Here is a 19,137-nt window from a genome sequence, read left to right as displayed (position 1 = left end):
CTGGAATGCCCCACTGACAGCTGTAATGGACCGCAATAGACTTGCAAACCCGTAGGGCAAAGCCCATTCTTGAAGTGCCAAGCAACCACTCGTGCTCTGCGGTGTGTATTGCGGTCCGTTACAGCTGTCAGCGGGGCATTCCAGAAGGATGTGCCGCATTCTGCGCTCCGAGTTATGGCGACAGGCTCGCTACTTCAAAGAATGCTTGTGGGTGGCTTGTGGAAACTTTGGCAGTGAACGTCAACGACACAGGATGTACAAGGAGTGGCTCATCACCTCACAACAGACAACGGAAATTTTGTGGGCATCCGCCATTCCGCATCTTCCTAGGAAGAGGAAGACAGAAGCACCAGTTGGAAAAGTGCAGCTGCTGGCCGGTGCGCATCTACCACAGCAACATCGGAAGACCCTTGAGCAGGGACCAAAGTTCTCTCAGGAGCCTGTATTTTCGCCGGTGGAAAGGTTGGCCCTCTCCAGGAGCATCTCCAGGAAGGTCGTCGAGGGAGCACGCCCGAGATTCCTAGAAGAGAGCGTCAACGCCCTGGTAGCTTCACCGGGAGCGTCACGAAGGAGTAAGGACTTGCGTGCCCTGGTTGAGTTTTTCGATTGCAGCAAATTGCGGCTTATTTTGTCCGATAAAGAAGGTCATTTTGTTGTAGCCCCAGAAGGCATCTATGCAGAAAAGGCTTTGGAAGCCGTTGAGAAGTGCTTCAAACGAGTTAATGTGGATTGCAGTGGTGTAAAAGAGCGGGCCGTTTCAATGTAAACGAATGTAATCTCGGGCCTTTGGCGACGACTACACTGAAAATGAAAGGTGATAAGTTAGATTTGTTTTTCTCAGCAAAAACTTACAAAAGCAACATTCCTTTCAGAGTCATCGTTTCTGAAGCAGGCACTTGGCAATACTCTGTATCAAGTTACTTGCAAAAGCATCTTTCAAAGTTAACTGTGAACGATCCATTTGTGGTTGATAAGACAGATAGGTTGACCCAGTTCCTAGAGCTTAGCAATCCGGGATTGTGTTTAGGCTTCAGTGTCGACATTGAAGACCTATATTATTCTCTGCCTCAAAAAGGAATGTTGAAAGCAGTCAAAAAGTGCATCGCTGAAGAAAATGAAGAAGTGTGTTTTATGGGTCAATGCGGGGTATCTGTCGAGACCTTTCTTGAAATATTGTCGTTTTATTTGAAGTCCACATATGTTGGGTGGCGAGATGAAGTGTATGTCCAAAAAAAGGGCATATGTATTGGATCGAAGGTGGCGCCCACATTAAGCAATATTTTCCTAGGTCAATTTGATAGAGCTATTAACAAACACATCGATGGACTGGCGATACGCATTTTCAGATTTGTAGACGATTTTCTAGTACTGGTTGAGAAAGAAAACTTCAGCAGGAGGCTAGTGGACATATTGAAGCTCTTTCGTGAGAATGCTAAGGGGTTGTCATTCACCTTTGAGGTTCCATCAAACGATGCTCTCCAGTTTTTAGGCCTCAAATTGTTTTTCAAAAATGACCACGTGTGTTGGGAGTATTCACCAAGGTCCCAAAAACCTGTTTTAAACTATTCATCCGGGCACTCGAAGATTGTAAAAAATGGAATTGCGATGTCTTGCATTCACTCTAGCCTTCAGCATTCATGTCACCATTGCGTTACAGATAGTGTGCTGTCACAAGTACGTAGGCTAAAAAGCACAGGTTTTCCAGACATTGTTATTTCATCAACTTGTGAAAAACTTTTGCAATTGGTAAGGGCAGAATTTGTGAAACCAAAAAATGAAAGGTCACATAAGAATCTAGCTGTTGTTCCATATGCACACAAGATAGCGCACAATTTGAAAAATGTGGCTGGTCGTTTCGAAGTAGACGATGTTTTTTCGGCGCCGTATAAGTTGAGTGGGCTATGCCGAGCCATTAGCAATCGCCACGAACATATAAAAAGAGCTAGCCCGTTCCATTTAACAGAGTATACTGAGGGGCCAGTTGGTCAAACATATTATAAACAAGGATTTGAAGTTTTTAAAACGCACTTGAGTTTTCTTAGCAGCTTTTATTATCTATCACTCTTTCTCTTTTCTCCTTTTTTATCTTTTTCCACACATTTTAAGATTATCAGTTTGTTTTTACCTTGTTTTATGCTATGCGCATGCGTGTTGTTGCTCTGGGATGGGCTGTGGTTTACTGTCGCATTTCATTCATTTCAGTTGCAAGTGTAGCAACCGTCCTGTCTTCGCCCTTCTACGTCCCGTTCCATTGCCAAGTGGCGCACAGGTCACGGTTGGTCGATTGCGCATGTTCAGTCGTTTATGAGCTTCCACTCTCTTGCAAGAAAGTTTACATATCACTGCCGAGAGTGCGGAAAACAGGAGAAAAAGAAAAAATGCCGCCCGCTGGTCACCAAAACAAAGATTTTGTTTCGCCATAGAGAAAAAACAACCAGGGAAATAATGGAGGCATATTTCATTCGGAAAAGACAAGTAGAGTGTGTGAGCCAGCCTTCCTTGATTCTTGCTGATAAGGAGGTGTCTTTTTTAGATAATTCATGATGTAACCATTGATTTCAGCGAGGTAACAATTGAAAAGTGCCAATGCAATTGCTATGTGCCTGATATATCACGTGTTTTTTGAATATAAAATGTATGTTCTTCTTAACAAAAACATTAGTTGCGAGTCAGCGCTTGTCTGTGTCTTCTCTTCTTGTCTATCGTCTGTTCGCGCTGTTCCACCCACCATGAACTGTTACCAACTAGCCCAACTTTCCATCCCTCGGCAGTATTCCCGAATACATTCAGCAAAATTTTGAGCAACTGTTCGTAGAACAGCATTCTGGGTGGTGTCATAGCATTTCTCTTTGCACATAGCTTATATGTTTTAGTCAAGTTGGAGTCTAGATTGCAACACGTGTTCAGACCAATGACATATGCACCATCAATTGCATGCTTTCTGAGACTTGCGACCTATTCAGACCAATGACATATGCACCATCAATTGCATGCTTTAAGGCGAGGTTGAGGTGTCCACCAAGATGTCCAGAACTACTGCCTCCTTTCCTTTCCTCAAAACACATGCTTTCGCATTTCTCTGTAAGAAGACCATGGATGCAAAAAAGAAGACGTGTAAAACATGAGAAAGAACATGTGCATATATGAAGTACTTCCGAGATATTTTTTAGCACACGCAAAAGCACATTTGCCTTTCTGTACAGAAAACATGAAAGACCTACATTCACATAGTGTTTCCTGCTGACAACGAGTATGCATGTGTGTGTCTGCGTAAGCACATACTAAATAAAATTGAACCCTGATATAACGTGCTCAATATAATCAAGTTTGCGATGCAACAAGCTTTCATTGTTTCAGTTTCTTGCTTTTATTGGAATGTATGTATTTTTTCCCTCAGTTTAATAAAGTAGTTTCGTGGACACAAAAAGCAAATTCAGGCAAATTCCACCATTTTGTAAACTTAAAATATTTTTACTTGTAAAAACGTGAAAATTGCTAGAGGTAGCAACCTATGGGTGCCACATAACAGCAATGCTCTTGAGCAAATGTGAGCCAAAAATAGTTTGGTTTATGGGAATTTAACGTCCCAAAGTGACTCTGGCTATGAGGGACGCCGTAGTGAAAGGCTTTGGAAATTTTGACCACCTGGAGTTCTTTAACGTGCACTGATATCGCACAGTACACGGGCCTCTAGAATTTAGTCTCCATCAAAATTAAACTGCCGTGGCCAGGATCCCACCCATGTACTTCGGGTCAGCAGCCGAGCCCCATAACCACTGAGCCAACGCGGCGGCTGAGGCAAAAATAGACTTCATGGCCGCACCATGAAGTCGGTTACCTTGTGCAAAGCTTTTACTATCGGGGACAAAAGCCTTGAGGATGCAGGGAAAGCGATCTTGGCGCATAGGTGTAATGCCTGCTAGCAAATATTTTGTTTCACTGCACCACATTTGAGTCCAACTACCGCTTCCACAAGTTTGGTTTGGTTTGGTTTATCGGGGTTTAATGTCCCAAAGCGACTCAGGCTATGAGAGACGCCGTAGTGAAGGGCTCCGGAAATTTCGACCACCTGGGGTTCTTTAACGTGCACTGACATCGCACAGCACACGGGCCTCTAGAATTTCGCCTCCATCGAAATTCCACTGCCGCGGCCAGGATCGAACCCGCGTCTTTCGGGTCAGCAGCCGAGCGCCATAACCACTCAGCCACCGCGGCGGCTGCTTCCACAAGTTTGGTTCGGATGAACAACGTAATAACGGAGCTGTCGTCTTTGCTCCCGGATAGTTTTGTCCTCGACAGTACAATGGAAGTTTCTTGTTGTGAACAATGCTTGCCATAACTCGCTGCTGTGCCTCAGTGTCAGTGCTCGACTGCTGATCCAGAGGCAGCCACATATTGGTGGAGGTGAAACGCAAGGAACCCAAGTACTGTCTCGCATAGCATCAACAACACCGCGCTAGCCCGTGCAGTTGCACTAAGCGCAGTATACTACTGTGCGACGTCAGTGCATGCTTAACAACCACAGTGGTCGAAATTTCCAGAGCCCTCCACTACAGTGCCCCTCATACCCAATGGGACGTTAAACCCCTTCAATCAGTCTACACCATCATGCCTGCTCCCGTGAAGTGCAGATACAGTCGAAGGTCACACCTGGCGCACACACTGTCTATGGCAAAGTGCAAAAAGTACATTATAGACCAGATTCTTTTACCCTCGCATGCAGGCTCCTACTCTGGACACCATCTGTTGGCGCATGTGGCCTAGTGGAGTGCGGGTCGCGCTGACACCGTGCGTAGAACACGTGTTTACGTGTTCTTTGGTTCCATCGCAGATGCACTCCATCATATGTAGGTGTAATAAGGGAGTAATTACTCACTGACATCCACCCGGGCGCAGTCATACGGCTACAAAGGAAAGCTATAGAGCTAAGGTGACATACAAGGGTAGTTAACCAGGTAGGGTGTAGACGGCAAGCCGGTACTTATAAGCAGGTTTCTGCGCTGGCATGTCGTTTGTTGCAGTCCTTTGCATGCGCTATCACCTATGATAATTTTATGCATCAGAATGTAGATTTATTGATTTGACTCGATAGTGTAGTGATGTGCAAACAGTAACCATATCAGCCAGCTGCATGCAGACTGAAGGTTGTCGAGGCGAAGCACGTGTTTTCGATCACCAGTACGTTTTTCGCGCCCATGCGCTGAGCTTGCAATTATTCCCATTAAGTAAAATTCGTGTAAGGGAATGTAAGCACGACCGCTACCAATTCAAGTTGCTATTTCTGCATGTTTTTCAGAGGGGTCAGCAGGGTAAAAGGCTAACCGTGGTTTCCGGTATCTTTCTGCTGTTGGTATCTGCCTGAATCACAGCAAAATATACACGACTTTATGGTATTCTGCGACACTTGGCCAAAAGGCTACGCGATGCTGTCACGCGCGCTGAGAGCTTCAGAAAAAAATAAATGCGACTCTGGGCTGCAGAATTCGTGAAAGCTGGCTTCTCTGCAAATATTTATTCAAGCTTTGATAAATTAAGCGAAAATATGTTTTTATGCGCCAGGTAACATAAATCATGAAAAAATTTGTTTTCTGTTAGCCCTGCGGTTAAGTTGAGCTCACAACGATAATTTGTAGTCACTGGAACACCACCACGCAGGAGACAACAAAGCCCAATTTGTGGGTGCTTTATGGCCGGCAAGAAGGATTAGGAGCATATTGGAATTGGAACTGCATGCTAGCCATACACCTAATGCTTGATATTGACCAAAAAACTTTTTTCAGCGACGGAGCACCAAGATGGTAGCGATAACATAAGTGCGTGATAAACACCGGCACAACTAACGTGAATGTCAAACTAAACGTCATGATTCAGGCATCAATTTTATCCTTTTGATAATGCAAAAATTCCCTGCAACGCTACCGAGTTGTGGAAGTATGCTTGGCAATGTTTCTTTAGTGCCCAAAGGGCAGTAAATCATGGCTATATGCAGGCGTGCCAGTAAATGGCCACACTGGAGAACAACAGTTCTGGCTTCTGGCCTATAGCACAAAGCAAGCCAAACCAGCTGCACCACTGTTTTGCAGGGACCTCCTTCGTGCACGTCCTGTTCCCATGAGAACACGTGATGGTTTGCACCACTATTTTGCAGGGACCTCCTTGCACGTCCTGTTGCCACGAGAACACGTGATGGTTTGCAGAGTTGCTCGAGAGGGAGGTGTGCGCATCTTCGGCTGGGCTGTGCCCATTTTCATGACGAGATCTTTCATGTAATTAGCCGCGTCAGCCTTGACACTGTCTTGCTTTACTCCCCGCCAGAGTGTGATGGATTCTCGTCGCAACAGAACAACACGAAGTTATGGGGCTCCAAAGCACAACAGTGGACTCGTGCACAGTCAAGCCGGAATGAAACACAACAAACAATACCTACAAACCAAGTACTATATTTGCCCTCTTTAATGCCAGCTGTACTATATAGCCAGTGTGGCTTTCGTTCATGGATAATGAAGCAAGAAATGTATAGAAGCATAGACAATCCGGCTTGTTGGTTCATTTCAAGGGCAAAAAATGTGGCACAAAAAAGACAAGGACTCGGCAAGACAACACACACAGTGCTAACTTCCAACAAAGATTTATTTCGCAAAGGAAGGGTGGTTTTTTTATACTGACTTATCATACATGCGCCATCAAAGCATGCACTAGTAAAGCATATCAGCCAGATATGAGAGCTCCTTTGGCAACACAGCGACTGAAGGGCTAGCCACACAGTCATCTGCCAGCAAGGAAATCCATTCAGCTTCAAGGATTCCCCCTGTTAAACGCTTTTTGTGCACTCTTAAGACCACACATTTTTTGAGGAGCGGTATGCAATGACAAACACAGCAATGGGCTGACAAACCTTTCCCACACATATCCTTTACGTCCCGCCCATGCTCCCGAAGCCTATCGTTCAGGCATCTGCCTGTTTGTCCTACATCTGCTTGCCACAGGAAAGAGGAATCTGGTGTACGACATTTCCAATGCAATCAATAAATCTATTTTTATGTTTCTTCGTACAGCCAACCGCCTTTTTGAATTGTCAAATTTTTTGTGCACAAATGATTCAATTCCTTTAGGGGCCGAAAAAACCACTCTAGCTCCCGAACGCTGCGCTATTTTTTTAGATTATGGGACAGCCGATGAAAGCAAGGAATGATGGCAACTTTTTCTTATTTACGCGTATCCTGTTGATTGTCCTGCACTTTTTTCTGGCAGAATTTTTTTAGAGTGCCTTCCGCAACAGAGACCAGGACATGGGAAGGGTATCCAGCATTCTCCAGCCGCTTACACTGATGAGAAAAACTTTCATGCATGAGGTGCCGACAGGACTTCATGAGAACTAAGAAATGAAAGGCGAGCAATGGACCTTTTTACGAGTTTAGAGAGCGCTGAATGAAAAGGTAACAATGGTTTTTCCAACGAGGTAAAAAGATATATTCATAAGCTCCTAAAAAGATCCATCGCTCGCCTTTCCTTTCTTAATTCTCTCATGAAGTCCTGCCCGCACGTCATGCATGAAAGTTTTTCTAATCAGTGCAAGTGGCTGGAGAACGCTGGATACCCTTCCCTTGTTCTGTTCTCTACTGCGGAAGGCGTTCTAAAAACATTCTGCCAGAAAAAACAGCAGGACAATCAACAGGATACGCGTAAATAAGAAAAAGTTGCCGTCATTCCTTGCTTTTATCGGCTGTCCCATAGTCTAAGAAAATAGCGCAGGGTTCGGAAGCTAGAGTGGTTTTTTTTGGCCCTTAAAAGAGTTGAGTCATTTATGCACAAAAAATTTGACAATCCAAAAATGTGTGTGGTCTTAAATGTGCACAAAAACTGCTAAACAGCAGAAATCATTGAAGCTGAATGGATTTCCTTGTTGGAAGATGACTGTGGCTAGCCCTTCAGTCGCTCTGTTGCCAAAGGAACTCTCATATCTGGCTGATATGCTTTGCTAGTGCATGCTTTGATGGCGCATTTATGATAAGTCAGTATAAAAAAACCACCCTTCCTTAGCGATATAAATCTTTGTTGGAAGTTAGCACTGTGTGTGTTGTCTTGCATAGTCCTTGTCTTTCTTGCGCTACATTTTTACCCTTGAAGTAAGGTATATTTGTGAACTGGCTCCAACGAAAGCAATATATCGCTGCACAGTATAAAAATCCCAAGTGTATGTTGGAGTTTCACTTCAGTTCGATTATTACACGCAGGCAGAGGATATCTAGTAATTTCATCCAAAAAAACTAAATACGAATTTGCAGTATTTGATATAAAAGACTTAGTTTCCACGATTTCATGATGAAAAAAATGCGAAGGGAACATGAAAGATGGACATAACGATGCAGACATGCGTGGCATTCAGTCCGTCTTTGGCCTTTCATCATTTTTGGTCATTGATTTACACGAAAAAATTTTTTCTCTTTATTCCAAGCGAAAACCTTGGTTGCCCACACCAAGCTATCTGTGAACATTTAATGCTGAGAAATAAACTGCCTTTCATTTTTCCTTAAGCTCACAACGATGCTTCGTTTATGGCACTGGACTCTCATTAAATGCTTCAATGTGCTGAAACAAGTAGTGCCGAAAGAAAATGATTTCCCTTCTCATTTAACTGATGAGAGTTTAAAGATCACAGTTGGTTACATCAGTCGTGCAATTAGCATTCGATAAAGGGCGCGAATAATCAAACAAGAATAACATTGCCAAGCTAGTAGTTTGCGCAAGCTTTTGACATTCATTGCAGCGTGTTGTTTTGAACGTGCGAACCTGCGCGCTAAGCTACTAACAGTCAGCAATGCAATAAGCGGGCTTAATTGCAGGATGGGTGTTTTGCATATACAAAATTCACTGAGACTTGACAAGTCCTTCAGGACGCACATACTATTAGGCACTGCAAGAGAGCACCGCATGAGAGAGTGAAATCCCCGCAGCGTAGAGGCATCTCACTGTAGCCCTGAATGGCTTCTTCGGCCTGCCACCACCACAGTGTTGCTTGGTGCCATTAATAAACTTCTGCAGCGCCCCTTGGTTTCGTACTATTTGGTGAGGGTACCCACTTCGTGGCATTCGCTGCAGCAACACATGAAGCTGACTATAATTTTTCTATGGCGGAATTTACCTCCAGCCATCGGTCAAGATTTTGAGACATTTGCAATTCATTAAACCTCCAGCTATCAGTCAAGGTTTCAAGATGATCCAGAAAGGAAAACAGTAGCGCCGAAAAAACACACAGACACATTAGAAGAACGACGTAGCACGAGCGCTAACTTCATCTGACTTTTTTCCTTGAAAAGCGAGCCAATATACAGAAAAATCTAGGCATGCGCAGACAGAAATCTGACGTGCTATCAACAAAACCGTTCAAGATATACAATCTCAGCCCAAACAAGGTTCACAGACGGATCGCTGACAAACTCTTTTTCTCTTTTCCTGATGTGGCACGCCTCTAAAACCTCTCGTGCCCTACTATCACCGCTCCTGCTCAGAATCTTTACCTCATCAAGTCGTGGTTCACACTTTTTACATTGTTTGCAATTTCCCCCCGCCGAATGTTCCGCCGCTCGGTGACACACCTTGCACTCTGCGCAGTGTTTGGGTAGATGCGCTCCTCCTGCTTCTTTGAGCGAGCGCGCATGCTCTGCTGCACGGTCATTGATGCACCTGCCCAATGGGCCCACATAGGCCTTCCCGCAGGTCAGTGGTATCTCATAGGCCACACCGGTGCAGCACTTCACAAAGCGTTTCCTATGATTTTTGCTGCAACCGTTCCTCTTTCCATCGCTGGCTACGCCTGCGCAGACCTGACCAAGCTTCCGTGGAGCCGAAAACACGACTGGCACGCCATGCCTATTTGCCACCGTTTTTACGTTGTGGGCGACCCTGTGCACATACGGTACAACTTCAGGTTTCGCAGCTTGCCTCTTTCGCTCCGATGGCCGCTTAAACATGGCGCCCTTGACTTTTTGTAGGAGGCCTTCTGCAACGCCTGTGATTACCAAGCTTGGGAACCCGGCCTCGAGGGCCATACTGCCAACATACAGTAATAACTAAGGAAAAATAACGAATCCTGGGAGCCTCGCCCCCCATTGCGCAAATCACAAATGTTCACCTTACTTTGAACGGACTACAATTTTAGCTCGGGCAAAGGACAAGAAAGAAAGAGAAATAAAAGAAGCCTTTGAGATATGGGAGGCCAGTGAAGACGAGAGCATAAGCACACCCTCGGTGTTATCAAGTGAGGAGTTACATCTAATCAAGAAACGAAGGAGCGTGCGACACAGCCGTTGGCAATGAATTGATTGTTTCAGCATGTGAAGGAATGTATTTATGTACCCTCGTACCAGAACAGACCTCAGTTGTTAGTTCGCGCTTGTCCTGTGTCCCCCGTTCTCACAGTTGTCATTTTGTTAGGGTGTAGCATGTTATTGACACCAAAAGCTTGTGATATAACCAAGTTTTTTTCTGGAAAGCACTACTTCGGTTTATTAAGGTTCAAGTATATAAACAAACCAATACTTCTGTAATGCCCGCAGCCTGCGCAAAGTATGCGATTCGATGGATGAAATAAGAACGACACTGCTTTGCTGGCCGTGTAGCAAACACACACAGCGTGAATGAAATTGCCGCGTGCAACGGCTGCATGCAGCCAAAAGGCATGAGGCAAAAGCTGCAGTGTTTGCGACTAACCTTTCTCAGTATCATACTTTCCTTGTATTTCGATGGCCCATCGAGATGGCGAAATAGAGTTTATTCTTGAATACTGTACGTCACTTGCCACCTCTGCATAAATCTTGCCTCACTTTTACTCCATTTTCTGGCTTATGAAAGCATTGTTTTCTGTAGAAATGACATATCTGATATCCTATCAGGCTAGCCTGATAGGACAATAAATCGCACCATTCAAAGATATTAAAATGCAGAATTATTGTTTCATCCTTGTCATCGGCGTTGTCAAAGTCATGGCACCATGCCATGAAACAAAGCTTCGATGATCAGGTTAAGAGGCTTATGGATGCAGGTTACCGAGATGAACTCATCACTTTGGGGTGCAATAAAAAAATTAAAAAGCTGAAAACCTTGGCTTTGCCGCGTTCTTCACAGAAGGAACAAGAGAGGAAAAAGTTTGCAGTTCTTTCCGGTGTACACCACCTGTCACATGGTCTTAAAAGTGTGGCCCATAGGTATGAAGTTGGTGCTGCTTTTCGGCCCCAAATAAGCTCAATAAAATTTGTTCAATTGTAGAAAATAAGGCTCACAATCCTAATAAATCTGTAGCGCCTTGTGGCATTTAGCATGACAAGAAATTTTTGCTGTCCTTTGACGGCGTAGTGTATAAAATACCTCTGTCCTGTGGTCAAATCTATTTAGGTCAAACGGGACGGTGCATTAACACACGACTCAGAGAACATCTTAACTCATTAGATTCCGCCTGCTCCACTAATTTAGTTGATCATTGCCGAGAGTGTCAATCCTGCTTTCCTTCCTTATACTACAGTGACATATTGTATAAACACCCCGACCAATTGACCAGGGAAATCGTAGAAGCCTAACAAATTAGAAAGAAACCAAGATTGTGTGTCGGCAAACCATCCCTGCTCCTGCATGATAGTGAGGTTGCCTATCTTGACCGAACATAGTAGCACGTGCCTTGTGTTTTTGTTGTTTGGTTTTTGCCTGTTCCCTTATATTTTTCTGTTTCCTGTGATTGAGCTTTAGTTGAGAGTCAACGCTTGTCCTGTGTTTTCAACCCTTTGTCCCCGTTTTTCGCGCTTCTATTTCTCAATATATATCATCAGCTCGCCCGCCTAGCTATCATGTTGAATCTATTCTTTGCCCCTCACCTTTTATGTCAGCCAGACAGGTAGATGTCTGAATGTATGTCTACTAGTACACAAAAACAAGGTAGAAAGTATAGCCGTACCTAGGAACCTGGCGGCCCACTGTTGAGTCTGCTGCAAAGGAAAATGTCGGCCGATATATGGAGGCTGTCAGGAGGCTGTCAAATTTTGGCCAAGAGCAGATCCCGGCTAACAAGGGAGATTATAGAAACATTGTGAAACACCGTGCTCCATGTGTCAGTGACCAGTCTGTTTCATTAAACCCCAATACCTAACCCATGGATTGTAAATCTACATTTTTCAGTCATCACACGGTCTCTTTTTCCTAAGTTGTCATGCTTTGTTTTCAGTATATATTGACCATTTCCTTGAATAAACTCATGAGTTGGTAGTCAGCGCTCTGCGTGTGTTGCACTTGTCATTTTCTCATTGCAATGTGATCCCGGGCGGATCTGCCCACTTGTGTTCTCCAACCTTCCAGGGCCTCCTTCCAGTGTCTTCTTGCAACCTGGCCCTCCTCCCCCACACAAGAGTAGTGGATACCCACCTGGTTCAGCTTGGATTCAAACTCTTCGAGGGATGCCACAGTGGCCCTGCACAGCAAGAGGAGGAGGGGTCAGAATGGCAGAAATTAATCCAACTGATACGCACTCGCTTGCCCTGCCAAACAAAGGCAAAGCCAGAGACCACACCATCCATGACACTTTCCCAAAGCACCATAATCAGCAGGCTACACTATACCATCATTGCAAATGGAGCCTCCAATATCTTTTTATTAGGAAATAAAACCTGACAGTCTGAAAAAATTGGCATCCATTCCTCAGAATATGCTTTCTCCAAGCCCTATCATGGCTTTCCAAAATGGTCCTGCTTCAGCAAAGCACTGACGGTAACTGCTCTCACAGAGGCATCGCTAGGGCCACCATCCTTTCTCTTGCACCCAGCGCAGTTAATACCAATGTCAGTGCTGTATTCTTTCTTTTTTTGGCTTTTCTCAAGTGGGGTAGTGTGGGCTGAGAGACGCACACTGTGCTGCTGGCTGAAACTGTCCGGTGCGGCCTCGGTTATTCACTGCATCTGAGACGTACGTAGTGCTGTTGCCCTAATGTAGCAATGCCCTTGTTTGAAATAAGCAAGCACTGTTGTAACTGCAACTGTGGCCCCAGCTGTTTGGAAAATTTCGAATATGAATTGAATGTCTGAATGAGAAAAAATGGTTTCGAATAATGAATGCCTGTTCAGGAAGGAAAGGGAAATGAAGAACGGCAGATTGGGCGAGTTGGAAATGCTCCATATTAAAACAGCGGTAAGCAACAAAGACCAAGATCGAAAGGAACACACACAACGGCGCTGATGTAGCGCCGCTGTGTGTTCCCTTCGTTCTTGGTCCTTGTTGCTTAGCGCTGTTTTAATAATAACGAAAAATGACCTCGGAAAAAGTTAAACAAGCAAACATTGTTTTCTTTGTTTTTTTGTTTTTACATACAGCAGACTCTCGATGATGTGAAGCTCACAGGGTCGCAAAATATATTCATACTATCATCGTAAACAAACAAAATACATATGCAGAAGCATGGGAAATACAGTGCCACAAGATCTGTTTATGATTGACTACGTCAGCAATGCACGGGTTTTCGGAGCACCCAAAATTATGCACAATGTACACAATGCACTCTGAACATAGAGTTTAATAAATTTGTTATCACCTCACATTTTGTATCCACCATTATCGTATCGTCAAGATTCCGCTCTAGCATAAGGCTTTTGCAGCTGAACTTAACTCACCGCTTGGCCCGCTCAAGGTCATCATTGGACTGCTCCAGCTCTCGGATGTAGTTGTGCATCTCCTCGCGGGAGGCAGAGACCTCGGCCAGCTGCGACTGCAGGTCGTGCACCTGACGGGTGCCCTCCCGCTGCACCTGCTGAAGCTTTTCCTGCAGGTTCTCGTTGTCCGCCTGCAGGCGCCCGACTGCTGCCCGCAACTCCCGGTTGGAGGCCTCGAACTGCTCCAGCTGCGTCTCCAGCTCTGCCTCCAGGTCCCGGCTGCTTGCCTGGAACTCCTCCAGCTCCAGCTGGGCCTCACGCCACCTGCACGGCAGTCACTTAAGCATCTTCTGCAGCACCCTTCCAGTTTATTTTCAGACTAGAGTTGACTCTCAATCATTTAAACTCAAAGAGAACAAAAATATTTTTTATTTAAGGGGCCATAGCAAAATCGATTATGGTAATCATGCTTTGTAATTGCGCACAGCAGACTGCTTCACTACATGGCCAATCATTGATTTAATTTGGTCATCTCTTAAGGGCCTCTGCATCCGCATGATCAATTTTTGGATGCATGTCACACAGGAAGAGATATAACACGCGGAGTTCCTGAGCACCTTTGGGAAGTCTCTGCCACCTAACAAGGAGTAGCCATTCTTTGTAACAAAGCAGCACACGTCTAAATGATGGCATCTCAAAATGGCCAATTCCAAGTGTGCACCGAGTCAGTTCCCAAAGAGATCTAGGGAACTCAATTCAAGAGCCCCTGTTGCTAGAAATTACCGTAAAATTCCAAACAAGTGCCCCCACCCATGCAAGGGACCCCCCTTATTTTACCATTAATTTCACGTTTCTGTGCCATTCCGGGAAAGCGCCCCCCCGACCGCTCCGCACCCTATCACACACCGTGCCCAGGCAACACTGGCCTGCCCCATCTAGTCCAAGAATCTGACCCAATCCAATCCTGCTTTTCAAGCCTTTCGCATGCCATTTGTCTTGTTTTGGCATTGTCAAGTCGGCAATGCATTCGTACACAGTGGTGAAGAAAATTGAGGTCATACAATGACATCGGGAAAACGGAAGGAACGTTCACCAAATGTCTCGAGACTTCAAGCTCGACCGGAAACGGATACGGGAATAGGACAAGAATTTTGAGAAGTTGCTACAGCAAACCTACAGGAAAGCAAAAGAAAAACTTTGAAGAAAGTTGAGTCATGGCCAGAGATGGGCATCCTCACGAGGGCGAACTTTCATGACGGCGTCCTCACCCTCGCCTCATAAGGATTTCACTCGGTGAGGTGAGCGTGAGGGAGGATGGGCGCATGAAAATACGTGAGGGTGAGGGAGGAAAAACATGGTGAGGCGAGGACGAGGAAGGGAAGACATGATGAGGTGAGGGTGAGGGAGGGCAAGATGCACTGTCTGAGGGTGAGGGTGGCGGCCTGAACCCTACCCCGGGCTAATGCTTTTGTCTGTGCCGCCCGTTATGAATTCCTATTTAAAGCGCTACTTCTTGGGGTGAAGGTTCCTGGGGAAGACGTAGTTTCTGCACTCTGGAGGTACACGAGGTGAACACGGAACACGGGTGCAGCACACCTTCTCCATCGCCGTGATGTACTACACCACCGAAAAATGCGCTCTTCTAACTCAAAAACCTTTTTTTTTTTTAATTGTGTAAAGCATTCGGTGATATACCCTGTATAGTGCGCCAACAAGGGGCCACTGGCCGGGCCAAGCGGGCGGCCGCCAGTCCAACGGGAACCATGGCACCGGAGTCACCAATTTCATTATCAGCCCCAAGTCTGTCGCATGATTAGAGTGAAGAGTAAAACACGTAGAAATTACACCTAGCAAGGTAGTAAGGCTGCTGAATTCCCAAGTTCTAGGCCTTCTTTGCAGGAACGAAGTCCAATTTCAGCTCAGTGAGGTTTCACAGAATTGGCTACAGCGCAAAAAATGCTTTTGCCAAATTTCACTGCCAAATCAAAGCCTGTTGTCGGCGTCGGTGTGGAATTCTTTTATTCTTTGAAAACTTTTGAAAGCACTGCGACACTGGACACAAAGAGAAAGGAATGAAGGACAAGCGCTTGTCCTTCGTGTCTTTGTCTTTGTGTCCCCTGTCGCAGCGCTTTCGAAAGTTTTCAAAGATGTACCAACTAGCTAAATTGCACGTGCTCTTTTATTCACGCTGTGAGTAGTTCAGTCCAGTCATATCTTCTTTCTACTTTCTATTTTCTCTGGAATTGGGGCATAGGAAAGCAGTGCTACAATTTGGCGGGCAAAGCCGACCACTATAGTATTACCATGAAAATAAAGCAGCACCTTAACCACCTTGGTCTGAATCATCGCTCGCTCCGCCTTGCATTTTACGATGTGCTAAAGAAGAAAAAGTTATGCTCACAGAAGAAGAAGGAGAAGGGACATCGCGCCCCGTTCGTGTCGTTCGTGGCTGTCCCTGTTCCCACAGGCGGGCGTGGTCTCACTGGGCGGTGACTGTTCGTATCACTAGCTTCTGATTGCTTGATTGTCTTTCGCTTTTGCAGGGCGCTTGCAGGTCGCTAGGGGCGCATGTCGACGTCCTCTCCTGGCCAGGGGAACTCCCCCTGGTCGGCCAGCCTCCCCCCTAACCAACTCCCCCTGGACACCTTCTTTCGGGGTGGCGTCGGCACTATTCCCGTGGCCTTGGTTCCATCGGATGGTGGCGCCATTCGACTCAATAACCCGGATGCGGTTCAGACTGCGCTACAGGCGATTACGCCTCATTTCTTAAAAATCTGTGATGTCCGGCAGTACGGCAAAGGAGGCGTGGTGTGCAGGTCAGCCGACCAGGCCTGCATCATGGATTTGTTAACGTGTACAGCTTTTGGAAGCCAGTCAGTAAGCGCATTTACACCGCCGCACTTGGCGTGCTCTAAAGGGCTGGTGCGAGGGGTTGACCCACGCCTTAGCCCTAAGGAAACGCTAGAGAAACTCTCCTCCGCAGGGGTGATTTCTGTACATCGGTGCACTCGGGTAGTTGAGGAAACAAAACTTCCAACTGAAACGGTAATTGCCACCTTTGCGGGTCTCTCCTGTCCATCTGAGTTGAAGGTGTGGCCCCTGGTCTTCAGGGTCGATCCGTATTCTTCAAGGCCACTTCAATGCCGCAACTGCTGGAGGTTTGGCCACAGTGCGAATGCCTGCAAGTCGAGCTCAAGGTGCAGTGTGTGTGGTGGTAATCATGACCGTGTAGGAAGGTGTTCAAAAGATGAGATGTGTTGCTTGTGCAGCGGTAGTCACTCCGCCACATATTCTAATTGTCCTGCAAGGGCTGAGGAGGTTAAGGTGCTGGAAGTGTTAGAAAAGCGCCGGTGCTCAAGGCGCGAGGCTATGACTATTGCTAAGGAAAGGACGTACGGGTACTCAAGTGTGGCAGCACGGCAGACGACTGCGGTCGTGGATTCAAGCCTGTCAGATGCGACTGCTACAGCGGTTGAAAAGGCAATGGCCAAGGTCATGGATCGGCTAGTGAATTCAGTAAGAGTGCATATCGCAAGTCATGGTGGCGCAAATGACCTCTTCAATAATGACCTCCAATGCTGCGTTGAAGTCATCCGTGGATCCTGCAGTACCTACTGAACTCAGTGCGGAGACGCCTTCCCTTATTTCAATGCAGCCGCAAAAAGAGCGCACGCCTCCAACTCATGTACCTGAAGTCACGACCGGAGCAATTGATGGGTGTGTTGAGCTGATGGAGCTCGATGCTCGAGCTCAGAAACGTAGCCGGTCTCCTTTGGCCGTTGCTGGTCCGTCTAGCTCCCCTCAATCCAAAACAAAAAAGAGTAATTCAGGAAAAACTGGTCACCACAGCATTTTGGAAAAGGCAGTTGCTGCTGCAGATCTCTCGGCAGAATAGGGTCTCTGAGAGTGCTGCAGTGGAACTGCCGTTCCATTCAATCAGCTTTCACTGATTTAGTAACTCTTTCAAATCGATTTTCTCCTCGTCATTGCGCTTCAAGAAACCTGGTTGTCGAAAGAGTTTTCATTTCAAATGGAACATTATCGAATTTTTAGAATGGACCGCCCATCAAGGGGGGGCGGTTTGCTTCTGCTGGTTTCATCCAGATTCTGTCACAAGGCACGATTGGTGTTTCAGCGGGTGGACGCTCATTGCGAAATTCAGGCAGTGGATCTTTCAGTTCCTGGTTTCCATCCCATTACTGTCGCAAATGTATATTTTTCATCTGGGGTTCATGACACACGGCCATTAGATTCCTTGCTCTCTGTCAGCAGATCACCTGTGTTGCTTGTTGGGGATTTCAATTCGCATCACTTGACTTGGGGTTATCGAACAGACCAGTGCGGTTTGCGTTTATGGGATTGGGCTTGTGTGAATAACCTAAACTGTCATAACTCGGGTTTTGCGACCTTTCTCCGTGGGCACTCCCGATCAGCATTGGATTTAACGTTTTCAACCCAAGGGGTAGCAGTTTCCTCCTGGACTCCGATTGACTCTGCAACAAGCAGTGACCATTTCCCACTCACTTTTGACATTGTGTGTCCGATGACTTCTATCGGCGGATTCAGTTGCACCCTAGTCGACTACAAGTTCAAAAGTTCACTCAGTTCAGAACTACACTCTTTGCCGAATTTGTCTCAGGAGAGCAGGGTGTTAGGCTTATGCTCTATTTTAGATCGGGTACGGAGGCAATCAGAGTTTACAGTGTGCGATAGCATAGGCACTTCTCAGAGCCCTTGGTGGAATGCAGAATGTTCAAAGGATTATAGGCGGCGCAAGGCAGCCTGGAAGAAACTTATCCATAATCAATGTCCCCGGAATTGGATCGATTATAAGTTTCTTGCAGCTACCTTCAAGCGCACAGTCGCTAGGGCAAAAGAAAAATATGATGAAGAGAATTATGACCATCTATCAAAATCTAATAACAGACAAGCCTTGTTTCGCGTTCTGAGGTCAAGGAACAGGCTGCCACCGCCTCACAACATTCCCTCTAATGTGCTGACTCCAGTAGAGCTTGCCAGGTCATTAGAAGAAATTGGCAAAGGCTTGGAACACCGTTTTTCGGCTGCGCTCTCTCGCCCACAACTGCTTGGGAATCACTATGATGATTTCCTTAATGTCTCGGTTTCTGAGCTCTCCCAGGTGATAAATCGGTTACCTTCTGCAGCTCCTGGTCCTGACCGTGTCACCTCTGCGATGATTAAAATACTGTTCGACGAATCCCCCAATGCTATATTGGAGCTGGTAAATTACTCTATTAGAACCCCATAGATCCCGGATGTATGGCGTGTTTCCAAAATTATCCCGGTGCTTAAAAAGCCAGGCGAAGGGTTGGTCTTAGACAACATTCGACCAATTTCATTGACATCGAATCTGGTGAAATTGGTTGAACGCGTGCTGTATGGACGAATCATGCCCATTATTACTGAAAAGGGACTACTTAACCCTTGCCAGATTGGTTTCAAGCCTGGGTGCTCTATATGGTGTGCGCATACTGACCTCGAAAGCCGTGTC

At 46.0% G+C, this 19,137-nt stretch overlaps 1 protein-coding gene across 8 annotated transcripts in view; it reads right to left on the bottom strand.

The window, feature by feature from the left end:
* Positions 1-19,137, bottom strand: part of LOC144102143 (nuclear distribution protein nudE-like 1) — a 168,548-nt gene that overhangs the window by 107,127 nt on the left and 42,284 nt on the right. For all 8 annotated transcript variants that reach the window (XM_077635463.1, XM_077635460.1, XM_077635462.1 and 5 more), the window contains exons 3-4: positions 13,647-13,949; positions 12,409-12,454 (exon numbers count right to left, since the gene is read on the bottom strand). In XM_077635463.1, coding sequence (XP_077491589.1) covers positions 12,409-12,454; positions 13,647-13,949 — 349 coding nt within the window. The remainder of the gene's footprint in view (positions 1-12,408; positions 12,455-13,646; positions 13,950-19,137) is intronic.

The sequence above is a fragment of the Amblyomma americanum genome, chromosome 8, assembly GCF_052857255.1.
Source record: "Amblyomma americanum isolate KBUSLIRL-KWMA chromosome 8, ASM5285725v1, whole genome shotgun sequence".
NCBI lineage: Eukaryota > Metazoa > Arthropoda > Arachnida > Ixodida > Ixodidae > Amblyomma > Amblyomma americanum.
The sequence above is the reverse complement of the archived record's forward strand: the minus strand, read 5'-3'. Positions and strand labels throughout refer to the sequence as shown.